General features: G+C 36.3%; 2 protein-coding genes and 1 pseudogene across 2 annotated transcripts; all 3 read left to right on the forward strand.

The window, feature by feature from the left end:
- Positions 1-3,277: 3,277 nt before the first annotated feature.
- Positions 3,278-9,588, forward strand: LOC147407764 (squamosa promoter-binding-like protein 14). Its single transcript, XM_086436509.1, has 11 exons — positions 3,278-3,590; positions 4,017-4,677; positions 5,491-5,684; positions 5,779-6,623; positions 6,749-6,823; positions 6,953-7,060; positions 7,150-7,267; positions 7,498-7,633; positions 7,752-7,890; positions 7,996-8,598; positions 8,690-9,588. Exons 2-11 carry the CDS (start codon positions 4,088-4,090, stop codon positions 9,101-9,103), a joined length of 3,222 nt encoding a protein of 1,073 aa, XP_086292635.1. The 5' UTR covers positions 3,278-3,590; positions 4,017-4,087; the 3' UTR covers positions 9,104-9,588.
- A 4,014-nt stretch (positions 9,589-13,602) lies between these two features.
- LOC147407765 (wall-associated receptor kinase 5 pseudogene) lies at positions 13,603-14,469 on the forward strand (annotated as a pseudogene).
- A 2,016-nt stretch (positions 14,470-16,485) lies between these two features.
- Positions 16,486-19,719, forward strand: ZAR1 (HOPZ-ACTIVATED RESISTANCE 1). Its single transcript, XM_086436510.1, has 2 exons — positions 16,486-16,628; positions 16,957-19,719. Exon 2 carries the CDS (start codon positions 16,989-16,991, stop codon positions 19,518-19,520), a length of 2,532 nt encoding a protein of 843 aa, XP_086292636.1. The 5' UTR covers positions 16,486-16,628; positions 16,957-16,988; the 3' UTR covers positions 19,521-19,719.
- Positions 19,720-20,163: the final 444 nt, after the last annotated feature.

Consider the following 20,163-nt stretch of genomic DNA (forward strand, 5'->3'; position numbering starts at 1 on the left):
TGATCTAAATCTTCACTAAAATGACCTTAAGTACGGTATGTTTAAATGTAAAAGTATGGGCATTTGTGAGATCCAATTAGTGTGGAAACATTTCTACTTTGTCTTCTCTTATTATAATGGTAAAGAAAATGTCTTCCTTGGACTCCATACTAAAACCTATTTTGATCTTAAAATAAGAAGTACAGGAAGCAGATCTCCTGTAGCGTGGTTTAAACAATTCAAAGAACGCTGCATCAACAATATAATTAAATTTCATTATCCAAATTTTGAGAGTTCAATGGCTGTTCATTTCCAAGGACTTGGATTAGTGGAAAAAAATGTTTTTGAATTTTTTTTTCTTTCTAAATCATATCTAAAGGATGCACAATAAAGGGTTGAGATATCATATTTTTTAAACATGACTCTTTTCTCCTTCATCTGTAGAGAAAGTGCTACAAGATTGTTTTGCTACAGAGGATCTACTTCCAAGAAGTATATGATAAGCCAATAATTATAGAAAGATTCTATTGTCACACCAACTTTTGTTAACGCCACACCGATTCAAACGTAGATCACCAAAGAATTAGCACATATCTTGGGGGTGATGTTAGCATTTAGAATAGTTGGTGTGGCAGTAGAAGTTCTCTACATGTGTTAGCAGTTGTGTCACAAGTTCACGCGCGAGTGAAATTCCAGCCATGACTGATGATGACAAGCACATTATGATACGGACTTGTGTGCTCAAACGCGCGCGTACGACAAAGACTCCAACTTTGCTGCACATGAGATGCATCAAATGTGTTGATACACGTTACCTCCGTTGTTCAACCCGTTTACAAATTTGTGATTAAGACAGGTGTCCTACTTCCATTAATTACAACGAAAATGGCGCATAGTGGAACTAAAAAGTCAAAAAAATTGCAATGTGAGGGTTAATTTTGTCATTTCGACTAAGTGATTTTGCCAATGTTCGAATCAGCGATAATTCCGTGACGCCGAAGGTATCCTCTTTTTGAGTCGGTGGTGAGAAAGAAGAAGTCGATGTGTCAGCATCTAACGGAGCCTCGACGAAATAAACGGTGATTACCACTATGAGAATGGTTTGTCTTTCTTTCAGTGCAAATGCGTTAGTTAACGGTCTAGAATTAAAGTTGCAATTAAAATCAAATATTCACAAATGTCTCAAATACCCCTTTATCAAAACTTCACCATCATTCAACCAATTTTGTACTTTTATAATCAACAAAACTGTTATATGACATTATAACTACCTAACAAATTACAATTAATAACATCCCCTCCTTCAACCTCGAAAAAAATTTATTTTTAATTTATTTAAATTCATCTTCAACCTAACTTTCTCAACCTTGCCTTAACCTTATTTAAAAAAACCCTTGATTTATTTATTCGAAATTCCAGCATCTTCTATTTTTTAAAATATATAAATAAATAAATAAATAAATAAATAAAATTCCTATCTTACTCTTTGAAGTTGAAATGTGAAGTAGATTAAATCTTAGGATTGAAGGTGACAATTAATTTTTTTTTATTTTTTTTTTAAATATTAGAAATTAAAGATTTGATTTGAAAATAAAAATTAATGGTCATGGAGTAGATCATTTTTAGTGCATTATTCTTATAACAACAGTGTTTTTCTAAAGTTGCCACCTCCATTTTTCAACTAGTTCCCCTCCTCCTCCGAAGGAGTTGAGGTGGTATTTTTTTTTTTCAACGTGTCGCTCTCCCTCAACCATGAAAAATGTTTATAGGTGCCCTAAAAAAATGTACTACAAGGATATATTCTCTTGAATAAAGGTTGGAGACAACAACATTTGGCACATTCTTACGAGGCCTAATAAAAAAGACTAAGGTCAAAAAGACCATCTCATTAATTTGGAAACATGGGGGTATATCAAATATTCATCAAAGCACAATTTGGATATTTAAAGTTGTTTGTACATTCCCCTACCTTGGATTTTCCTTAAAGTGCTCTACAATTTGTTGAATCAAAGCTTAAAAGAAATAACATTTTAAATTGTTTAAGAAATGAAAAAAAGAAGTAAATAATTCATTCATGACATGATCCAAAAGATTATATATGTATAGTTAGTTTTCACTTTCTCAATTTTTTAAAATTCCTAAATTTAAATATTTTATGGTAACTAATAGGTGGTATGTGAGTTGCACACGAATTATGAATATTTGTGGTAGAATTGTCTTTAAAATAAATTTTAGAGATTATTTTAAAAACTTTAAATAAATAATCGAATCTTATAATATATTATGTCATTACCACAATGCAAAGGTGATAATTTTGGGAAAAAAAAAAAAAACTAACTACCTTCAACAAAACACACCCGTCTCCCACATTAATAGTAATATTAGGTGGGATGTGCAAGTGCAAATGCATTACATAAAATAGGATTTGTGCAAATTTTTAAATAGATAATATTAATTTTATATTATATTTAAAATATTAATTAAGATAAAAGATGACAGAGTAAAATGTTATCTTATTACGATTGTCTTTGTAATTTTAGAAAATTATCTAACATCATTAGAATGCAATCGTGCAGGAGTGATGGTGTTACTCATTGTGTTTCACACGATATCGACATGGTAGATGCCTTTCCTTGAGATACGAGTAAGAAGCATCTATGATTCCTTGCATACTACCATGTCACTGCAGTGTGAAACGTCTCAGTCCAACATTTTCTTTATTGAGTTTGACTAAAGAAATTTTTTTTAATAATAACAAGGTTAAAATGTAATATGAGGGCATTTTTTTTTTTTCTGTGTAAACAAACACATATTTGCTTTCTCTTTCTTTCATAATGGTAAAAGATAATTTAGTTTCACATGTATTTTGTGGATATTTTCTATGCATTTAGATAGAGTTTCTTGATGACTTTTGCTCCTGCGGGAGTTAGTAAACGTTTAGATGGGTTTTTGTTTTTGCGAGAAGAGATTTTTTATTCTTTATTGAGAAACTTCAAGAATCTGTCATTTCGCAAAGAGATTTTTTGCTCTTGCGGAAGAGATTAAACTTTTACTCTTGTGCTTGTGGGAGAGGTATATCCACACATAAACTTTTTTTTTTCTAGTTTTTAATATTCAAGATCTATTTGGGAGGGGTAAATTTGTAATTTTATAAAGTAAATAAATCTCTTTTGTCATTAATTATAGAAGTGAGGGTATTTTGGTAATTAGGGAGGGTGGGTTCATGTGAATTGTGGAGTAGGTTGAGATTTGGTGAAGCATCATAGGAGTCTTCATTTGATGACTTGTTAAACAGAAAGGAAGTAACATGAAATAAAGTGATGGAAAGAAAAGATCCATCGTGAGACAAAGAGAGAGAAATTCCTCTAAGCACTACTAGGAAATAATTGAAGGTGGTGTCCGATTCTTCGTTTTTGGCCCTGTTCATCACTTGCGGGGCCAACCCAAGAGACAAACCTAACAAAAAGCCCTTAATTTCAATTGATATTTACCATTTCTACCAACAACAAAGCAGAAACAAAGGGGAAAGTCATGAAGAAGAAATTACAGAAACATCTTTCGTCTCCTAAATGTTCAAGTCGGCGCTTTTCTAATTTTAGATCTGGTTATTGGTGAGTACCATCTATGAATTTTCAAGATTCGATCTTTAATTTTATTTATTTTTAGTTCAATTTAATTTTCAGGAGATTTTTACAACAAAAAACAAGAAACAGTCAAAGATCTCGATGTAGATTTTTCCAACTTCGACGAAGATTGAAGTTTCAGTTTAGAATAATTTTGATACTTTTGTTTCTTTGTCAACTTTTTAATGTTCTGTTTTTGATTGAGAAGTCAGGATTGTTAAAGATTTTTTTAATAAAAGAGATCAAGTTTGTTTAATTAAAGATTTGTTTCTCTGCATCAGATTTCGTTTGAGGAACGATTCTCATAGTACTTGATGATTTAGGGGTTCATTTTTGTGTGATACAGAACAAATCACCTTATTTTGTTTTGAATTTGTAAATTTTTATCCTAATTTTCGATTTTAATTGTTGTAGATTTATAGGTTCCAGTGAGTATTGGAAGAATTGGGGGGTTCAAATTTTTCTGTGATTTAGGGTTTCGGTAAATGGAAGAACTAGGTGCGCAAGTCGCTCATCCATTTTTCATCCACCAAGCAATTCCTGGTGGTTTTCGCGAAGTGGCATCGATGGCAAAGAAGCGTGATCTACCATGGCAAAACCCTAATTTTCAGCAGCAGCAGCAGCAACAACAACAGCAGCAGCAGAGATTCCAAAACACAAAGAGTAATTGGAACCCTACGGTTTGGGATTGGGATTGTGACAAATTTGTGGCCAAACCATCAGAAGCTGAGGTTGTGCACTTGGGATTTGGTCAAAAAAAGAAAGGGCAAGAACCCTTGAAGCCTCTGGGCTCGAAGAAGAATACTGTGGATGAAGATGGTGAGAATCTTACTTTGAAGCTTGGCGGTGGTTTGTATTCTGTTGATGAGCCCGTTTCGAGACCCAACAAACGGGTTCGATCTGGATCTCCTGGTGGAGGTGGTAGCTATCCTATGTGCCAGGTTGATGACTGTAGAGGAGATTTGTCTAACGCGAAGGATTATCATCGTAGGCATAAAGTGTGTGAGGTTCACAGCAAGACCACTAAGGCACTTGTGGGAAATCAGATGCAGAGGTTTTGCCAGCAGTGTAGTAGGTAATACTAATAAGCAATTTTTTTAGCAAAACTCCTCAATTCATGTGGGTTTTTGCTTTATTTCTCCTAAGCTCTGTTGGGTTGAAAATATTAGGCCTTCAAAGTTCTTATTGTAATAGGTAATAAGCAATTTTTTAGCAGAACTCCTCAATTCATGTGGGCTTTTGCTTTGTTTCTCCTAAGCTCTGTTGGGTTGAAAATATTATGCCTTCAAAGTTCTTATTGTAGTTGGTAATAAGCAATTTTTTAGCAGAACACCTCAATTCATGTGGGTTTTTTGCTTTGTTTCTCCTAAGCTCTGTTGGGTGGAAAATATTATGCCTTCAAAGTTCTTATTGTAACAGGTAATAAGCAATTTTTTAGCTGAACTCCTCAATTCATGTGGGTTTTTTTTGCTTTGTTTCTCCTAAGCTCTGTTGGGTTGTAAATATTATGCCTTCAAGGTTCTTATTGTAGTAGGTAATAAGCAATTTTTTAGCAGAACTTATCAATTCATGTGGGTTTTTTTGCTTTGTTTCTCCTAAGCTCTGTTGGGTTGAACATTTTATGCCTTCAAAGTTCTTTTTGTCTGCGTCTTAGATCTTATTTTTGGGAGATCTTTGCTTCTGGTTTTGCATTTGTAGGTTAGAGCTAGAGTGGGTTATGTAGATTCTCCGTTGATTTTTTGTTGTTGTTGTTGTTGTTGAAATATGTGGTAAGTTTTCGATATTCTGATCCCCTACTACCTCTTTTTTTACATGGTCTCATCCAAATGATGGCTTTGGTGCTTTGTTATACTTGAACCCATGCTGAAGTTCTGTTTCTATTTTGCAGGTTTCATCCTCTATCAGAGTTTGACGAGGGAAAGAGAAGCTGCAGGCGTAGGCTTGCAGGGCATAACCGGCGAAGAAGAAAAACCCAACCAGAAGATGTTTCGTCTCGGATGTTACTTCCTGGAGTCCCAGATAACACCGGCAGTGGTAACTTTGATGTCGTCAATCTGTTGACCATTTTAGCTGGTCTACAAGGTGAGTTGGAGACTTTTCTTATCACATCGGCCCATGTACACTTGTCCATCTCCCATGATTTTTTTTTTTGGAACATAAATGGTTTGAATTACAGGGAACAATGGAGAAAAAACTACCAATGGTGCATCAATACCTGATAGAGACCGGCTAATCCAGATTCTTAGTAAGGTAAATTCATTACCCGTCACTGCCAACTCTGCTGCAAGGTTGCCGCCTGTACCCGGAGGTTTCGATCTGAATGTTTCACAACAAGTTTCTTCAGAACAGCCGAACAAAACGAATGGAAACACATCTGCTCCATCAACCATGGACTTGCTTGCAGTTTTTTCAGCTGCACTGGCTTCGTCTTCACCTGATGCCCTTGCTGCTCTGTCTCAGTGTATTCGCCACAGCGGTGATAATAACACCAAGTTGAACTGCCTTGACCCGGCCACTGGTTTCAATTTACAGAAGAAACTAATTCCTGGCTTCCCTTCAGTTGGAGAGAGAAGGACCACTACATATCAATCCCCAGTAGATGCTTCGAGTTGCCAGATACAAGAAGCTCGATCAAGTATTCCATTGCAGCTCTTTAATTCCTCGCCTGAGAATGAAAGCCCACCAAAGCTGGGGTCTTCCAGAAAATACTTTTCCTCTGACAGTAGCAATCCCATGGAAGAGAGGTCTCCTTCATGTTCACCTCCTGTTGTGCAAAAACTGTTTCCACTTCAGGCTGAATCAGAAATTATGAAACATGAAAGTTCGTCGATCAGTGGTGAGGATAATGGGACAGTTGAGGCCAGTACTACTCGTGGTGGTTGGTGCTCATCTTTGGAGCTCTTTAAAGAGCCGAATAGAAAAGTTGAGAATAGGTCAGTTCAAAATGTAACTTGGCAAGCTGGCTACACTTCCTCTTCTGGGTCAGATCAGTCCCCTTCTAGTTCGAACTCTGATGCTCAGGTAATTCTGTTCCACTGAAACCTGTTCTGTCTTAGATTTTTCTGTATTTATGTTGTGTTCTGTTCCTTCCCAACTTTGATGCTGTTATTGTGGGATTGAAATGGCTGCGTTTTGCTTCTCTGCAGGATCGGACTGGGCGTATCATTTTTAAACTCTTTGACAAAGACCCAAGTAAACTCCCTTCAACACTAAGGACACAGGTAAGGAAAGATGGTGTTTTTTAAGGTGCCACCTTGGTTAATAAATAAACTTGCTTTTGGCTGTGCACTTGATTATCAAGTTATTCTGATTTTTGAAATCCTAACTACTTTGATTGTTCCTTCTTTCAGATATTAAATTGGCTTGCTCACAGCCCCTCAGAAATGGAGAGCTACATTAGACCTGGTTGTGTGATTTTATCGATTTATATATCAATGTCTGCCATGGCCTGGGAGCAAGTAAGTAAAGTGATGCTTTTAACATAAATGGGTATTCATATTATAGCCTTTTTTTCCTGACCACTGGCAGGGTGTGTCTTGGATTTCAGCTCAAACAAGACCTTCTTCAGCGTGTCAAGTTGCTAGTTCAGGATTCGGATTCAGATTTTTGGAGAAATGGAAGGTTTTTGGTTCATACAGACAGACTACTGGCATCACATAAAGATGGTGATTATTTATGGATTATTCCTCATATGTTTAATTAATTTAGTTATTTGTTTTAGGCTTATGTACCTTGATCTTAGTATTGTTCCAATGGGGATTTTCATAGCATCTGGAGACTGAAAAGAGCAAGGGGACCTAAAATGGGTCGAAGTTGGCAACTCGGAGACTTTTTTTTTTTTTCTATTGTCTATTAATATAACTTTTCTAATGCTGTGCTTACAATCAATCTTCAGGCAAGATCCGTCTGTGTAAATCGTGGAGAACCTGGAGTACCCCAGAGCTAATATCCGTGTCACCTTTGGCAGTTGTGGGTGGACAGGAAACTTCTCTTGTGTTGAGAGGTCGAAATCTGACTGTACCAGGCACCAAGTAAGTTGTGCGTGTTTCTTGTATGAAATGGTGCATAGAAGTTTCCCTTTTTTTTTTTATAATTTTTATAATTTTTTTTATTTATATATGTTGGGAGATGAAAATTTTAAATTTGCAGGATTCATTGCACGTATATGGGAGGATACATATCAAAGAATGTTATAGGATCAGTGGGAACTACATACGATGATACGAGCTCGGAAAGTTTCAAAGTCCCCAGTGGAGCTCCTGACGTCCTAGGTCGCTGTTTCATAGAGGTAGCATCGACGGCCAACTATTATCAATCTCACCCATATCTATTGTCTAAATAAATCCTTTAGAAATCATATGGTGGTTGACATCTCCACTAATTGTATGGTCAGGTAGAGAATGGTTTCAAAGGGAACAGCTTCCCTGTTATTATTGCTGATGCTACCATCTGTCAAGAATTGAGGCTTCTTGAGTCACAGTTGGAGGGAGATACTACAGTGGGTGATGTCATTTCAGAAGACCAAATTCAGGATTTCGGGCCACCAAAGTCAAGGGAGGATGTCCTGCACTTCCTAAACGAACTTGGATGGTTGTTTCAAGGGAAGCACATCGCTTCCAAGCGTGATGGTCCGGATTTCTCCCTTACCCGGTTTAAATTTCTCTTAACATTTTCCGTTGACAGAGACTGGTGTGCTCTTGTTAAAACTCTCCTAGACATATTAGTGGAAGGAAATTCAGGAGAGGATGGCCTATCACGGGAAGCCTTTGAGACACTCTCGGAGATTCACCTCCTTAACAGGGCAGTGAAGCGGAAATGCAAGAATATGGTCAACTTGCTCATTCAATATTCTCTTACCACCAGTAATAACGATTCAATTAAGTACCTTTTCTTCCCAAATCAAACAGGACCTAGTGGTTTTACACCTCTACATTTAGCTGCTTGTATGCATGATTCAGAAAACATGGTGGATGCCTTAACGAATGACCCTCAAGAGGTATCTGAATTGAATTTTACATTTATACGAACAGCTCTGAATATTTTACACTGATTTTCCTGAAATTTTTTTGGATGAATTTTTTGTATAGATTGGGTTGACCTGCTGGAATACTTCACTGGATGGAAATGGGCAGTCTCCATTTGCTTATGCCTTGATGAGGAATAACCACCAATACAACAGTTTGGTGGATCGGAAGCTTGTTGACAGGAAACATGGCCAGGTTTCTATATCAGTTACGGATGAAATCTCATTAGGTCGGACTGAGAGGCTGAGCGTCCAACCATTGCAAGGGCCGAGATCTTGTGCGAGGTGTGCCACTGTGATGACAAAGCATTACAAGCGGATATCAGGTACCCAAGGGTTGCTTCACCGTCCTTATATCCATTCGATGCTTGCAATTGCTGCTGTTTGTGTTTGTGTGTGCTTGTTTCTCCGAGGTGCCCCAGACATTGGTCGTGTCGATCCCTTCAAGTGGGAGAATTTGAATTTTGGTACGATTTAAGCTCTTTTGGGAGACCAAAAGTAAAAGAAAAACAGAAGAATATGGAACAAAAGGGAAAGGAAGCAAATATAGATGGAGCCCTAGCTCTCACACTATAACTAGCTGCTTGTTTCTTTTCACTAACCCTTGATGTGGGCTATTTTGAGTTTGGAAAATTTATAGCCATTTGTAAGATGGGTTGGTTAAATTGATTCCATAGGGGTTTCCATGTTGTCTTGAAGAAAGAGAAGCAAAATACTTGAAGATATCTGCGTTTTCTTTTGTATGTGAGAGAGAGAGATGGAGAGAGAGTCTGATTGTACACTAATGAAAAGGAGAAGAATGGGATGTGGAAAGCATGATGAAGGTTGGGGAAGAATGAATTATGACCACGGATTGTTGTTTGTGTGATCAGGATCAAGAACTGCAGAATATATATTTAAAAAAAAAAAAGAAAATATTTATTCAAGTATATTTTTTAGTGATAATAAAGTATCATCTCTTTATGGTTGTGCATATATTTATTTATTGGTGTTGCTTAAAGGTTTTTAAGTCAAGACCCACCACCACCACCACCACCGATGGATGGATGGATGCTGTTGAAGGCCAGTTTGGACTTTGGAATCAATGTAAATTGAGTGGGTGCTTGTGTAGTGAGAGAGGGAGGGAAGGAGGGAAGGAAGGAAGGCGTTGAACAGAATTAGATGTGGTTTGGTGGATTGGGTGATTTCCTTCCACCCTGTTTTCAAATCGATTCTTATAATTATTATTGATGGTGGTGAGGATTTTCAATGGATTCTCATCGGATTGGGTAGATATGAGGCCCCAATTCAATAAGGATCTGACTAGACCCAGAACTAATCTGATAAAGAAGTGGATTGGATCTCAATAATAGGATCCAAATCTGACCGATAACAATTTGATCAGGTCTAGATATATACATGTTCTCTCACATTTTACGTACCTGTTTGGTGGTTGGCAGAAAAGAGTGAAAAAAAAATAACACAGATCAGTCAAATCCAATGTAGCACGAGTACCATAATTGTTTTGGATGTGGAAGGGTATTTTGATCTTAAAAAAAAAAAAAAAAGAGAAGTAGTTTGTTTGATGGGTGTCGTCCCATCCTATTTTGATGCAGAGATGGGATGTGTGGAGATTTATTTTTTTTAATACCTCAATTTTCAAATTTTATATTACTTGGATTCGATCGATTTCTAGGTGATTGATTCAATTATATTCATTCATTCATTCCTGTATCACTAATAGAAAGTATAGACCTAACAAGATATGATATGATGAACTGCATCATTCATGAGTGGGCCCAATTGGGGTGTGGTTAACAAACTCGTGTCTCATTATATGAATTATGATGCATTGTCCAATAATAATTAAAAAAAAATGTTATCGTGAGAGGATTACTTGTGTCTTTGACACGATGGAACATTTAAGCGCGAACGTACGGCTGGTCGTAGTCGTACGCAAAAGACACGTTGCCTTGATATAAAACACGGTTCTCTGTATCCATTAGAGAAGGGCCACGTGTCTCCTCCGCTATAGACGGTGGTAGATTGGTTTTGGTGGTCCACTTGATGGGATGGGAGCATGACACATCCACGTATAGGTCGATGGGGATGGATTGGGCCCTAGGATCATATCATATCTTCATGTTCTTTTGGATCATTTTGCTGTTATAGACACCTCATCTATTACTTATTACACCCCTATTAAAAAATAAAAATAAAAACACACTTTTCAAATATTACAAAAGTTTGGCTTAAATTATAAATCTCAACAATACAAATCATTATAATACTCAATCAAAAAATTTCAATAGTTTACAATTATTATTAGACTCATATAAAATCCAAAACCCAAAAAAATAAAAAAAAAACCTAATAAACATAAAATAAGAGATCCCAACTTTTACTTATTCTCAATCATTCACTCATTTTCTTTATTTCTTTTTTACTTAAGGTGTATTAAGTAAAAGTTAGGATGCCAATAACAGTTTTTTTTGTGTGTATTTATCCATTTAGTCTAGGGGAAGGACTCTTTCTCAAATACGAGAAATTGATGCATAATAATGGTACCCTTGCTTAGTCGATATGGGAGAAATCTTTAGACGTAAAAGGTTAAAGTATATTAATATTAAAACTGAAAGTTAGGATTATCTTTTTAACCCAAGAGCTTGAAGATGATTCGTCCTATGAACAAAAATCTAAGTGCTTTTGATTTCAAGTTGAAGTCGAGAGTAATAGGGTCAATTTGCTTTAGTCTATTAGAAAAGACCAAGGTTAATGGTGCATAAATGCGATTTTTGGTGAATATTTGGGCAACCCTATGACATTGTCTAGATGACTTGAGTTTTTTTCATTGACTAATGAGAAATTATCTAAATACCCTTTTCTTCAACCTCTAACAAATACCCCTTGAATTTTCTACCTAAATTCAGTCATCTTCAAACTCTTCAACTTATCACTAACTATAGTTTCCCCCTACAAGAAATTCTTAATTCCACCCTAGTGAGGGTGCCAAAGGTGGATACCAACGCTTGCTCATAACTAAAAAGGATCTTAACCATGATCTTAGCCTTAGGAAACTTCTCAATATGGAGATGAGGATGAAGCCTATAAAAGGATCTGATCTTTCAAAATTTAGAATTTATGCATGGTAAAATTTTTTTAAATATATTTATAATGACTTATAAAAATATATTTAAAAAAAATATATAAATAGATAATCTAATTAAATCATATTTTATCATTTAATATATTGTAAAGATTTTTTATAATTTAAAATATTAATTAAGACGATTTTGATGATAACATAATAAAAGATTATTTCTATAATCTTAAAAAATATATTGTAGTGTAATATTTTGACAAAGATGTCCTTACTAATAATAAGGTTAAATATAAATGTGGGGGTATTTTTGATTTTTCAAATTATGGTGTCAACAAACACTTAAACGCCTATTCAACATTATCTCATTGATGATAGGGTCATGGGTTTCAATTTTTATTTTTTATTTTGACCAAATGACCTTTGATTATATTAAATTTAAATATAAAGATGAGAGTATTTGTAGATACAAATTTTGGTGTCGAATCAGTTCTATTCCGTCTTCTCTCATTATATATATATATATGGGGAATGCTAACATCTAAGACATCATGACACATTAGCATTCTCCAACATATTTTTTTTTTTCATAATACCCCTATCCATTTTGCATTTTAGTGAAAAAGATAGGGGTATGTTGATCTTTTATATAATAAATACGTGTTTGCATTGATTGTCAAAGCATTTATCTCAAACAAGTTATTTAAATCTAAATATTAAATGCCCTCAGCATTTAAAATAGATTTTAGTGAATTGTGAGGGGTGGATTCAAACTTTTATTAAGTGGGTGTTGTGTGTGCACGGCTTCTAGGAGGTACCGCAGACTTGTTTACTAAATCCGAAATGGACAAAAATCATGGTCGGATTCAACAAGAAGAAATGGAGTTGTTGTTGTCATCCAGTTTTCATGAAGCCTTATCTATGCCAGGGATCGAAAAGCCCACAACATGAAGCGAATGTGTAGTAGGCTTTCTAAGCTGCTTCTTCTTCTTTCATTGATGGTTTGTTGTATCTTTGAGAATTGAAGTACTCACTTTCAACGACAGGCCATGGATATATATATATATATATATATATTCTTGTGTGATTCTTTTATGTACAAATGAATTTTCTACTCTTGTTCTTAAGTTTATTAGTCTCTATTCAAGTATATCATAAACATCTCTTAGTAATCTGTTTTTGTTATTTCTAGACCACACACACAAAATTATCTGAATTTACAAAATAATTGGCAATATATCAATTAATCACTGAATATATATGGCAACATTTTCACCATTCATCCTCAAAATGTTATTTTCTTCAACATTCAAATCTCATGAACAATATATTGAATTTTTAAGGAGGTTTAAGATGATGGATTTTCGGAAGCAAATCGAAAACATCATTTGTATGATCGACAGAATTTTCTCAAATTCGTTACGCAAGTTTTATGAATTTATCTGAATTAACTGAAATGGACCTCTGTCGATTAGTTGCCATAGCCATTTCCGAACTTGGTTTCTATGTTCTAGATCATCCAAACCTAGGTGTTCTCCAACATACACAGCCTTCCATTAGTAGAAATCATGTATTGTTATATTTTGTTATAGTTGTTTAGGAAATTTATGTGCATTATTTGCTCTAAATCATGTATATTGATGTCTCGAGCAATTTTGTGGTGCATGTTTCAGGATTCATATATAGGTGGGACTATAATCACTATATATTGTCTAAGCAACATGTGGTCATGCTTCAGTTTCGAGAACGTTCAATTCTTAGAAAATGGATCTTTCAGGGGAAGTAAACATGAGAAATTCTTCAAAAAAAATGGAGCTTTACTACTAGAGAAGCTGATTTCTTGTTGTGAAGGGTACGGTAAGCCTATCCGGACCTTCTCCGCAATAGGACTCAAAACCATGACAAACAACTATGCTTCGAATCTAATTGTACGTAAGACTTGTACTAGTAGCACTTACAAGGGAATCCATGACAATAGAAACGTCACTATAAAGAAGTATAGGTTTGGAAGGCGATGTTCTCGTGCTGTGGTCGCAAAATTGTATATAAATGAAGCTGCCATACTATCACGTATCAACCATAAGAACGTGTTGACTCTCTTGGGATGTTGTTTGGAGACCGAAATTCCGATTTTGATTTATGAATTTTCTTCTAATGGATGTTTATCCCAATATTTATATAGGGAGTTGCATTCAGAAACTAACCCATCATTGCCATGGGAGAGTAGGTTGAGGATTGCCATCGAAATAGCGGACGCAATTTGCTATCTCCACACCGCCACTTTTGAGCCAATCATTCATAGAAATATAAAGTCTAGCAACATTTTCTTAGATGAGAATTATGTTGCCAAGTTGTTTGGCTTTGGGTACTCGACACTGATCCCCGTAGGTGAGACATATGTGGAATCAAGTCGGGTGAAAAGCTCATCTGGGTTTGCTGCCCCTGAGTACATAGCTACGAGAAAATATACAGAGAAAAGTGATGTTTACAGCTATGGAGTCGTGTTGCTTGAAATTTTTGCTGAAAGGAGGGTTTCTACTGTGATAGCGAAGTACTTATCTAGTCCCACATTCGAAGTAAATAGTGGTGTATGTAACGAGGAGGGTCTTCACCAATTTCTGAAGGCTAATATTTTGAATGAGCTTCGAACATGGCAGGAGGTCGCGTGTGCAATGTTGGCCTTGAATTGCTTGAAATTTAACTGGGAAGAAAGGCCAACAATGAAGGAAGTGGCACAAGAGCTCAGACGTATAGAAAAAAATTAATGAATCCTCGTGAGGAGATGAGACGACATTCAAGTGTGAAGTTAACTTGGAGTTTCGAAGTACACAAGTTTTTTTTCACCTCTTTTTAAGATTATACATGTATGTTATCAAATTCATAGACCTGTTCTAGTTGTACGATCTTCCCATATAGAAAATAAGTTCCATAACATCAACGATGGCTCGAGATCAGTTATGAGAAGTGCATTGGTGAATGGTGGTGTTGGCATCAGGAGTTCCCAATTTGATACCAAGGTTAAAAGCAGGCCGTTATAGCTGTTATTAGGCATTCTAACGTTATGGTGTCACATAAATCAGGTAGGACTCAATGTAATGTTTTGACAGATTTTGTTAGAGGGCTGCTGCCTGACAAGGAAACTCAAAAACTCACTGACACCATAGATTATGTCCCTCGGGATACACAATCGACTTGACATCTGCAGTTGTGTATCTCAAGCGAAAGAATCTATGGTTCTTTGCGCAGTCCACGCTGTCAGGTTGAGTTCAAAAATCACTAGTCATTTGGTTAATGTGTGCCCTTAGTGCATATGTTAAAGCGCATTAAATACACGTAGGGATCTGATTTTTGTACTGAAACTGCACTCCAAAATTAATTATTTTTACCAAAGTGCTTGTTCCCAACGTGTATTTAATGCATTTTACTGTGTACCCTTGGGGCAGAAAGAACAAGACCCTATTATAACATAACATTTCTGAAAAACTAAATTTAGAAATTTGAAAACAAGTCTCTTACAGTTACATATAACATTATAATGGTCATTATCTAAATTTTTACATCATTTATTTGTAGCATGATAGGTCGGCCGTAAGGTATTAAGGATAATTATGATTATACCACTGTTATAATGTTATTTTTATCCATCAATGATGAAACACATGGGCGCAAATGAACCACAAGAATGTGCCGTGGTGAAGCTCCTCGGTTGTTGCGTGGAGTCTCAATTTTCTTTATTGGTCCATGAGTTCATCCCCAATGATTCTCTCGAGATGCATATCACTGCATTAATAGGTCTCGATAGCATGACTCATATTTATCTGATTTATATAAGTTGGGGATCTCACATTCCACGAATCTCAAGGTGACATGTGACAGTTTAATTTTTTATTTTTGCCATCAACTGGTTGATCTCAAACTTAAATTTTCAACTTCGCTTATGAGGAAAAACTACCACTTAAATCAAGTTTGCTTAAGAAACTTCAATGCAACTTACTCAAATCCGTGCGGGTCCATTTCCAATTAAACAATAATTATACAATCAAAGACTTTTAATACAAGGGAACTAGAAAATAAATAAGCAGTTTTCTGTAATTTCTATAAAAATCAACTCCAATAATACTAGTAATCTTCAACTCTTGTAAACCGTGTGGGGTCCCTGACTCCAACAATAATTATACAATCAAATACTTTTAATACAAGGGAAATTGAAAATAAATAAGGAGTTTCTGTAATTTCTCTTAAAGTCAACTTCAATACAAGTAATCTTCAACTCATGTAAACCATGTGGGGAACCGGACTCCACCAAGAAGTTGAAGTTAAACAAGTAACTGCCACGTGTACAACTATTGACTGGTCAAAGAAAGTATGCAACTTATTTTCAATTTTAAAAAAAAAAATAATAATAATAATAATAAGAGCTGCTAGTGGAACCACAATTTTTATTTATAACATGTCAATTAAAATTTTAAAAAAATATAAGTGAATGATTGAGATTAAATAAAAACAGGGGTGCCAATAGAAGCTCCCTCTCTTTTAATTCATAGATTTTTATTTTTTGGGTTTATGATTTAACATGAGTCTAATCATAATTGTAAACGATTACTGAAATTGTTGAAGGAGTGTCATAATGTTTAGATTATAATTTAAGCCAAACCCTTGTCACGTGTGAAGTGTGCGTTTTAATCTTTAACAGGGGTGTGATAAGTAATTTAAGAAATTTAGGTGTAATAAGTAAAAGTTGAGGCTCCAATAGAATCTCTTTTCAGCATATTATAAGGTCAAAGTCGCTTGCTTAGGTGCGTCCACCTTGTTCTCTTGTTTCATAAATTAAAGAAAAATTTGAAATATGAAGCTACCTAGTAAAAGATCCAAGGAGGCATATTCTCTCTCCTAAGCATTTGTTACTCATTCCTACATCCAAGTTGTAAGTATATCTAATCTTCTTTTTTCAATTCATACCTCCAATCCATCAAGAGCACAGAAATTAAACAACGTTTGTAACTTAAATTCTTCTCTTGGGGGATTGTGTGTGATGAATTACGTAAATTGTAGATAAACTATTTCTCAATTGTAGTTTGATCTCTTGTTTATGGGGTTATTCTTCTATTAGACATTAGTTTGTTCTTGAGGTTGTAGAAGAGTAGATTTGGAATATCTAGATTGATTTGAAGATATAGTAGAAAATGTTGATAAATTGTTTCTCAATTGTATTTTTGATTTCTTGTTAATGGGTTTTCTTGAGGTTTTATTAGAGTAATTGTGGAAGATCTAGAGTGCAAAAGACATGGTGGATGCGGTCGTCGGTGTGTTCTTGGAGAAATCACTTAATGCTCTTGTTGAAGGGAAACGTATTGTACTCGAATTCGAAGACGAATTCAAGCAGCTGAAGAGTGAGCTTCAGCTTATGCAAAGCTTCCTCAAAGATGCAGAAAAGCTGAAGAGGAAAAAAGAGTCTCTTCGAACAATAATGATCGAATTACGAGACTTGATTTATTCAGCCGAAGACATACTGGCGGATTGTGTAGTTCGATCCAGTGGAGGTTCTAGTAATCCTCGTTCCTCGATGTGCTTTTCACCTTCGGAACTTCCATTCAGATTTCGAACCCAAAAGTGTCTTAAAAAAATCAATGAAAGAATCACTAAGCTCAAACAAAACATCTCATCTTACGTTGGAGTACCACTGTTTGATCAAGCACCCTTCACGGAGGCTCGTAATAACCAGATTTCCCGATGGAGTTCTTCCCTCTATGACCATACTCAAGTTGTTGGATTAGAAGCTGATACGAAAAAATTGAAAGATTGGCTATTCGAAGCGAATCGTCATAGTTTACTTGCAATTGGGATCGTGGGTATGGGAGGAGTCGGAAAAACCACAGCCGCTAAGGTGGTTTTCAATGATAGAAAAGTAGAAGATCACTTCGAGACGAGAATGTGGGTGTCGGTTACGGGGACACTCAATGAAGAACAAATCATGAGAAGTATGTTGAAGAACTTGGGAGATGCGTGTGTGGGCGATAACGAAGATCTACTTTTGAGAAAAATTAACCAATATCTTCAAGGGAAGAGATACCTTCTAGTGATGGATGACGTGTGGGAGGAAAACAATTCGTGGTGGCTTCGGATTTCCGAAGGGCTACCGAAGGGAACCGGAAGCAGTGTTATAATCACCACTCGAAAGGAGATAGTTGCGAGGAAAATGGGTGTGATTGAGGATCGAACTCATCGACCTAAATTCCTTAGTGAAGATGACAGTTGGTTGTTGTTTCGTAAGATTGCATTTGCTGCTACACAAGGTGAATGTGAAAACCCTGCATTGGAGAGCGTTGGGAAGGGAATTGTGGGGAAATGCAAAGGCCTTCCTCTGGCAATCAAAGCGGTAGGGGGTATGATGCTCTATACACAACCATCCATCTCTGAGTGGAGGCGAATTGCGAATAATTTCGGTGATGAATTGGTGGAGAATGACGAGTCGGTGAAGGATTTGTTACAATTGAGCTACGACGAGCTCCCCTCGTATCTCAAGTCATGCTTCCTCTGTTTCTCTCTCTATCCCGAAGATTGTGTGATAACCAGAAAGCAATTGGTGCATTGGTGGATTGGTGAAGGTTTGGTTCCAGTGAGGAATGGTAGGTTAGAAACAGAAGCCGGGGAAGCTTGTTTTTCAGGATTGATGAATCGGTGTTTGATAGAAGTGGTTGATAAGACTTATAGTGGAAGGATCGATACGTGCAGAATGCATGATTTGGTTCGTGATTTGGCGATCAGATTGGCAAAGGAAGACGCATTTTCAGTATCAAATGGGACGGATTTCCTTCGTTTAGGCCTAAGAAATGACATGGATGGAAGTTGCCTTCAAACTTGTTCAAAGTTGCGGGCTATGTTGTCCACGACTAGGAGCGGTGAAGTTAACAAGGTTGCTTCAAGTGATGCGAAGAAGTTCTGCCAATGTCGATACTTGAGGGTCTTGGATATTTCAAAATCAATCTTCGAAGCTCATCTCACGAGTCTATTGGATCAGATCGGATCGCTCCAACATCTTACATATCTCAGTTTAAGCAGTACCCACCCTTTGATTCAACTCCCTCATTCCTTGGAGAAGCTCCATAACCTCCAAATTATGGATCTAAGTTACTGTCAGAATTTGAAGATTCTCCCACAATACGTCACCACCTTGGAGAAGCTGATTGTCTTGGACGTAAGCAATTGCGGTTCCTTGGAGTATTTGCCGAAAGGGTTGGGAAGGCTTTCAAATCTTCAAGAGCTGTTGGGGTTTAAACCTGCGAGACCAAATCAGTTGGGCGGTTGTCGGATTTCAGAGTTGAAGAGCATGACCCGACTCAGGACACTTAAATTACGAATAACGTGGGGTGATGAGGTTGGAGACGACGAGGTAAATGTGTTGTTAAACCTTCAACAACTCCAATTTCTAACCATAAATTGCTTCGACAGTCATGGTAATGATGTCATAACAAAGCTGGATAAACTCTCCCCACCTCAACAACTTCATGAACTCTGTCTCAAGTTCTTTCCAGGGACTATAAGCCCGACATGGCTCAACCCCATTTCACTTCCTATGCTTCAATATGTATCCATCTTGTCGGGAAACCTTGCAAAGATGGATCATAGATTTTTGGGTAATGTGTGGAGGGTGGAGGGCATTATGTTTGAATCATTGTCGGATTTGGAAGAGGAGTGGGTAGCAATTCAACGAGCAATGCCATTGCTTAGAGTCATGCATGTTAGTTGGTGCCCGAAGTTGGAATCTTTCCCAATTGCAGATGTCGGGTTCAGAGGGGATGTGTGGAAGAAGGAATGAATAGAACATTTTTATTATTCAATCATTCTATCAATGTATTTTCATCATTTTGTTTCATTTTTGAACAAAGAACTTGTAGCAATGAATAGTACGATTGAAATGTATCGGTGGATCCTTTGTAATTGTTATGTAATCTAAGTAAACGTTTTGCATTTAAATTAAACATGCAAAAAAGTTGGAATGTTGAATTACTCATCAAGTTCATATGTGCTTAACACTACTGCCATGAGCACAATCAGCACCCCAACACTCCTCCACTCAAGATGTATATCATCCTCAAAGCCTTATCCCAAAGATTTTGTGGTTCACTAAATGAATCATGTTCTTCCATTCCATTATGTCTAGAACCATGTCTTTTGTTATTGAAAGAACATTCACGTCCGCTAAAATCCTATCTTCTTCGTGAAGTTTGAAGGTTGAAGAAAATATAATTTTTAAAGTTAGAAGACAGAATAAAAAACTTCACCCAAAAAATCTGTCGTCTTCAAGGTGTTAAACTTTACCCATTGTTATAGCCTTGTAGTCAAGAGCTTTCATGCTCGAGATAGTGTTTTTGGGACAGCTCCAGCTCTCTGCTCATTCCTTCTTCAATCCGGTGATAATGGTATTAGAACTCCTTGACCTTCCAAAAATGTGTAAGAAC

This window comes from Akebia trifoliata, chromosome 3, assembly GCF_017979445.1.
Source record: "Akebia trifoliata isolate Shusen 1 chromosome 3, ASM1797944v1, whole genome shotgun sequence".
In the NCBI taxonomy this organism is placed as follows: domain Eukaryota; kingdom Viridiplantae; phylum Streptophyta; class Magnoliopsida; order Ranunculales; family Lardizabalaceae; genus Akebia; species Akebia trifoliata.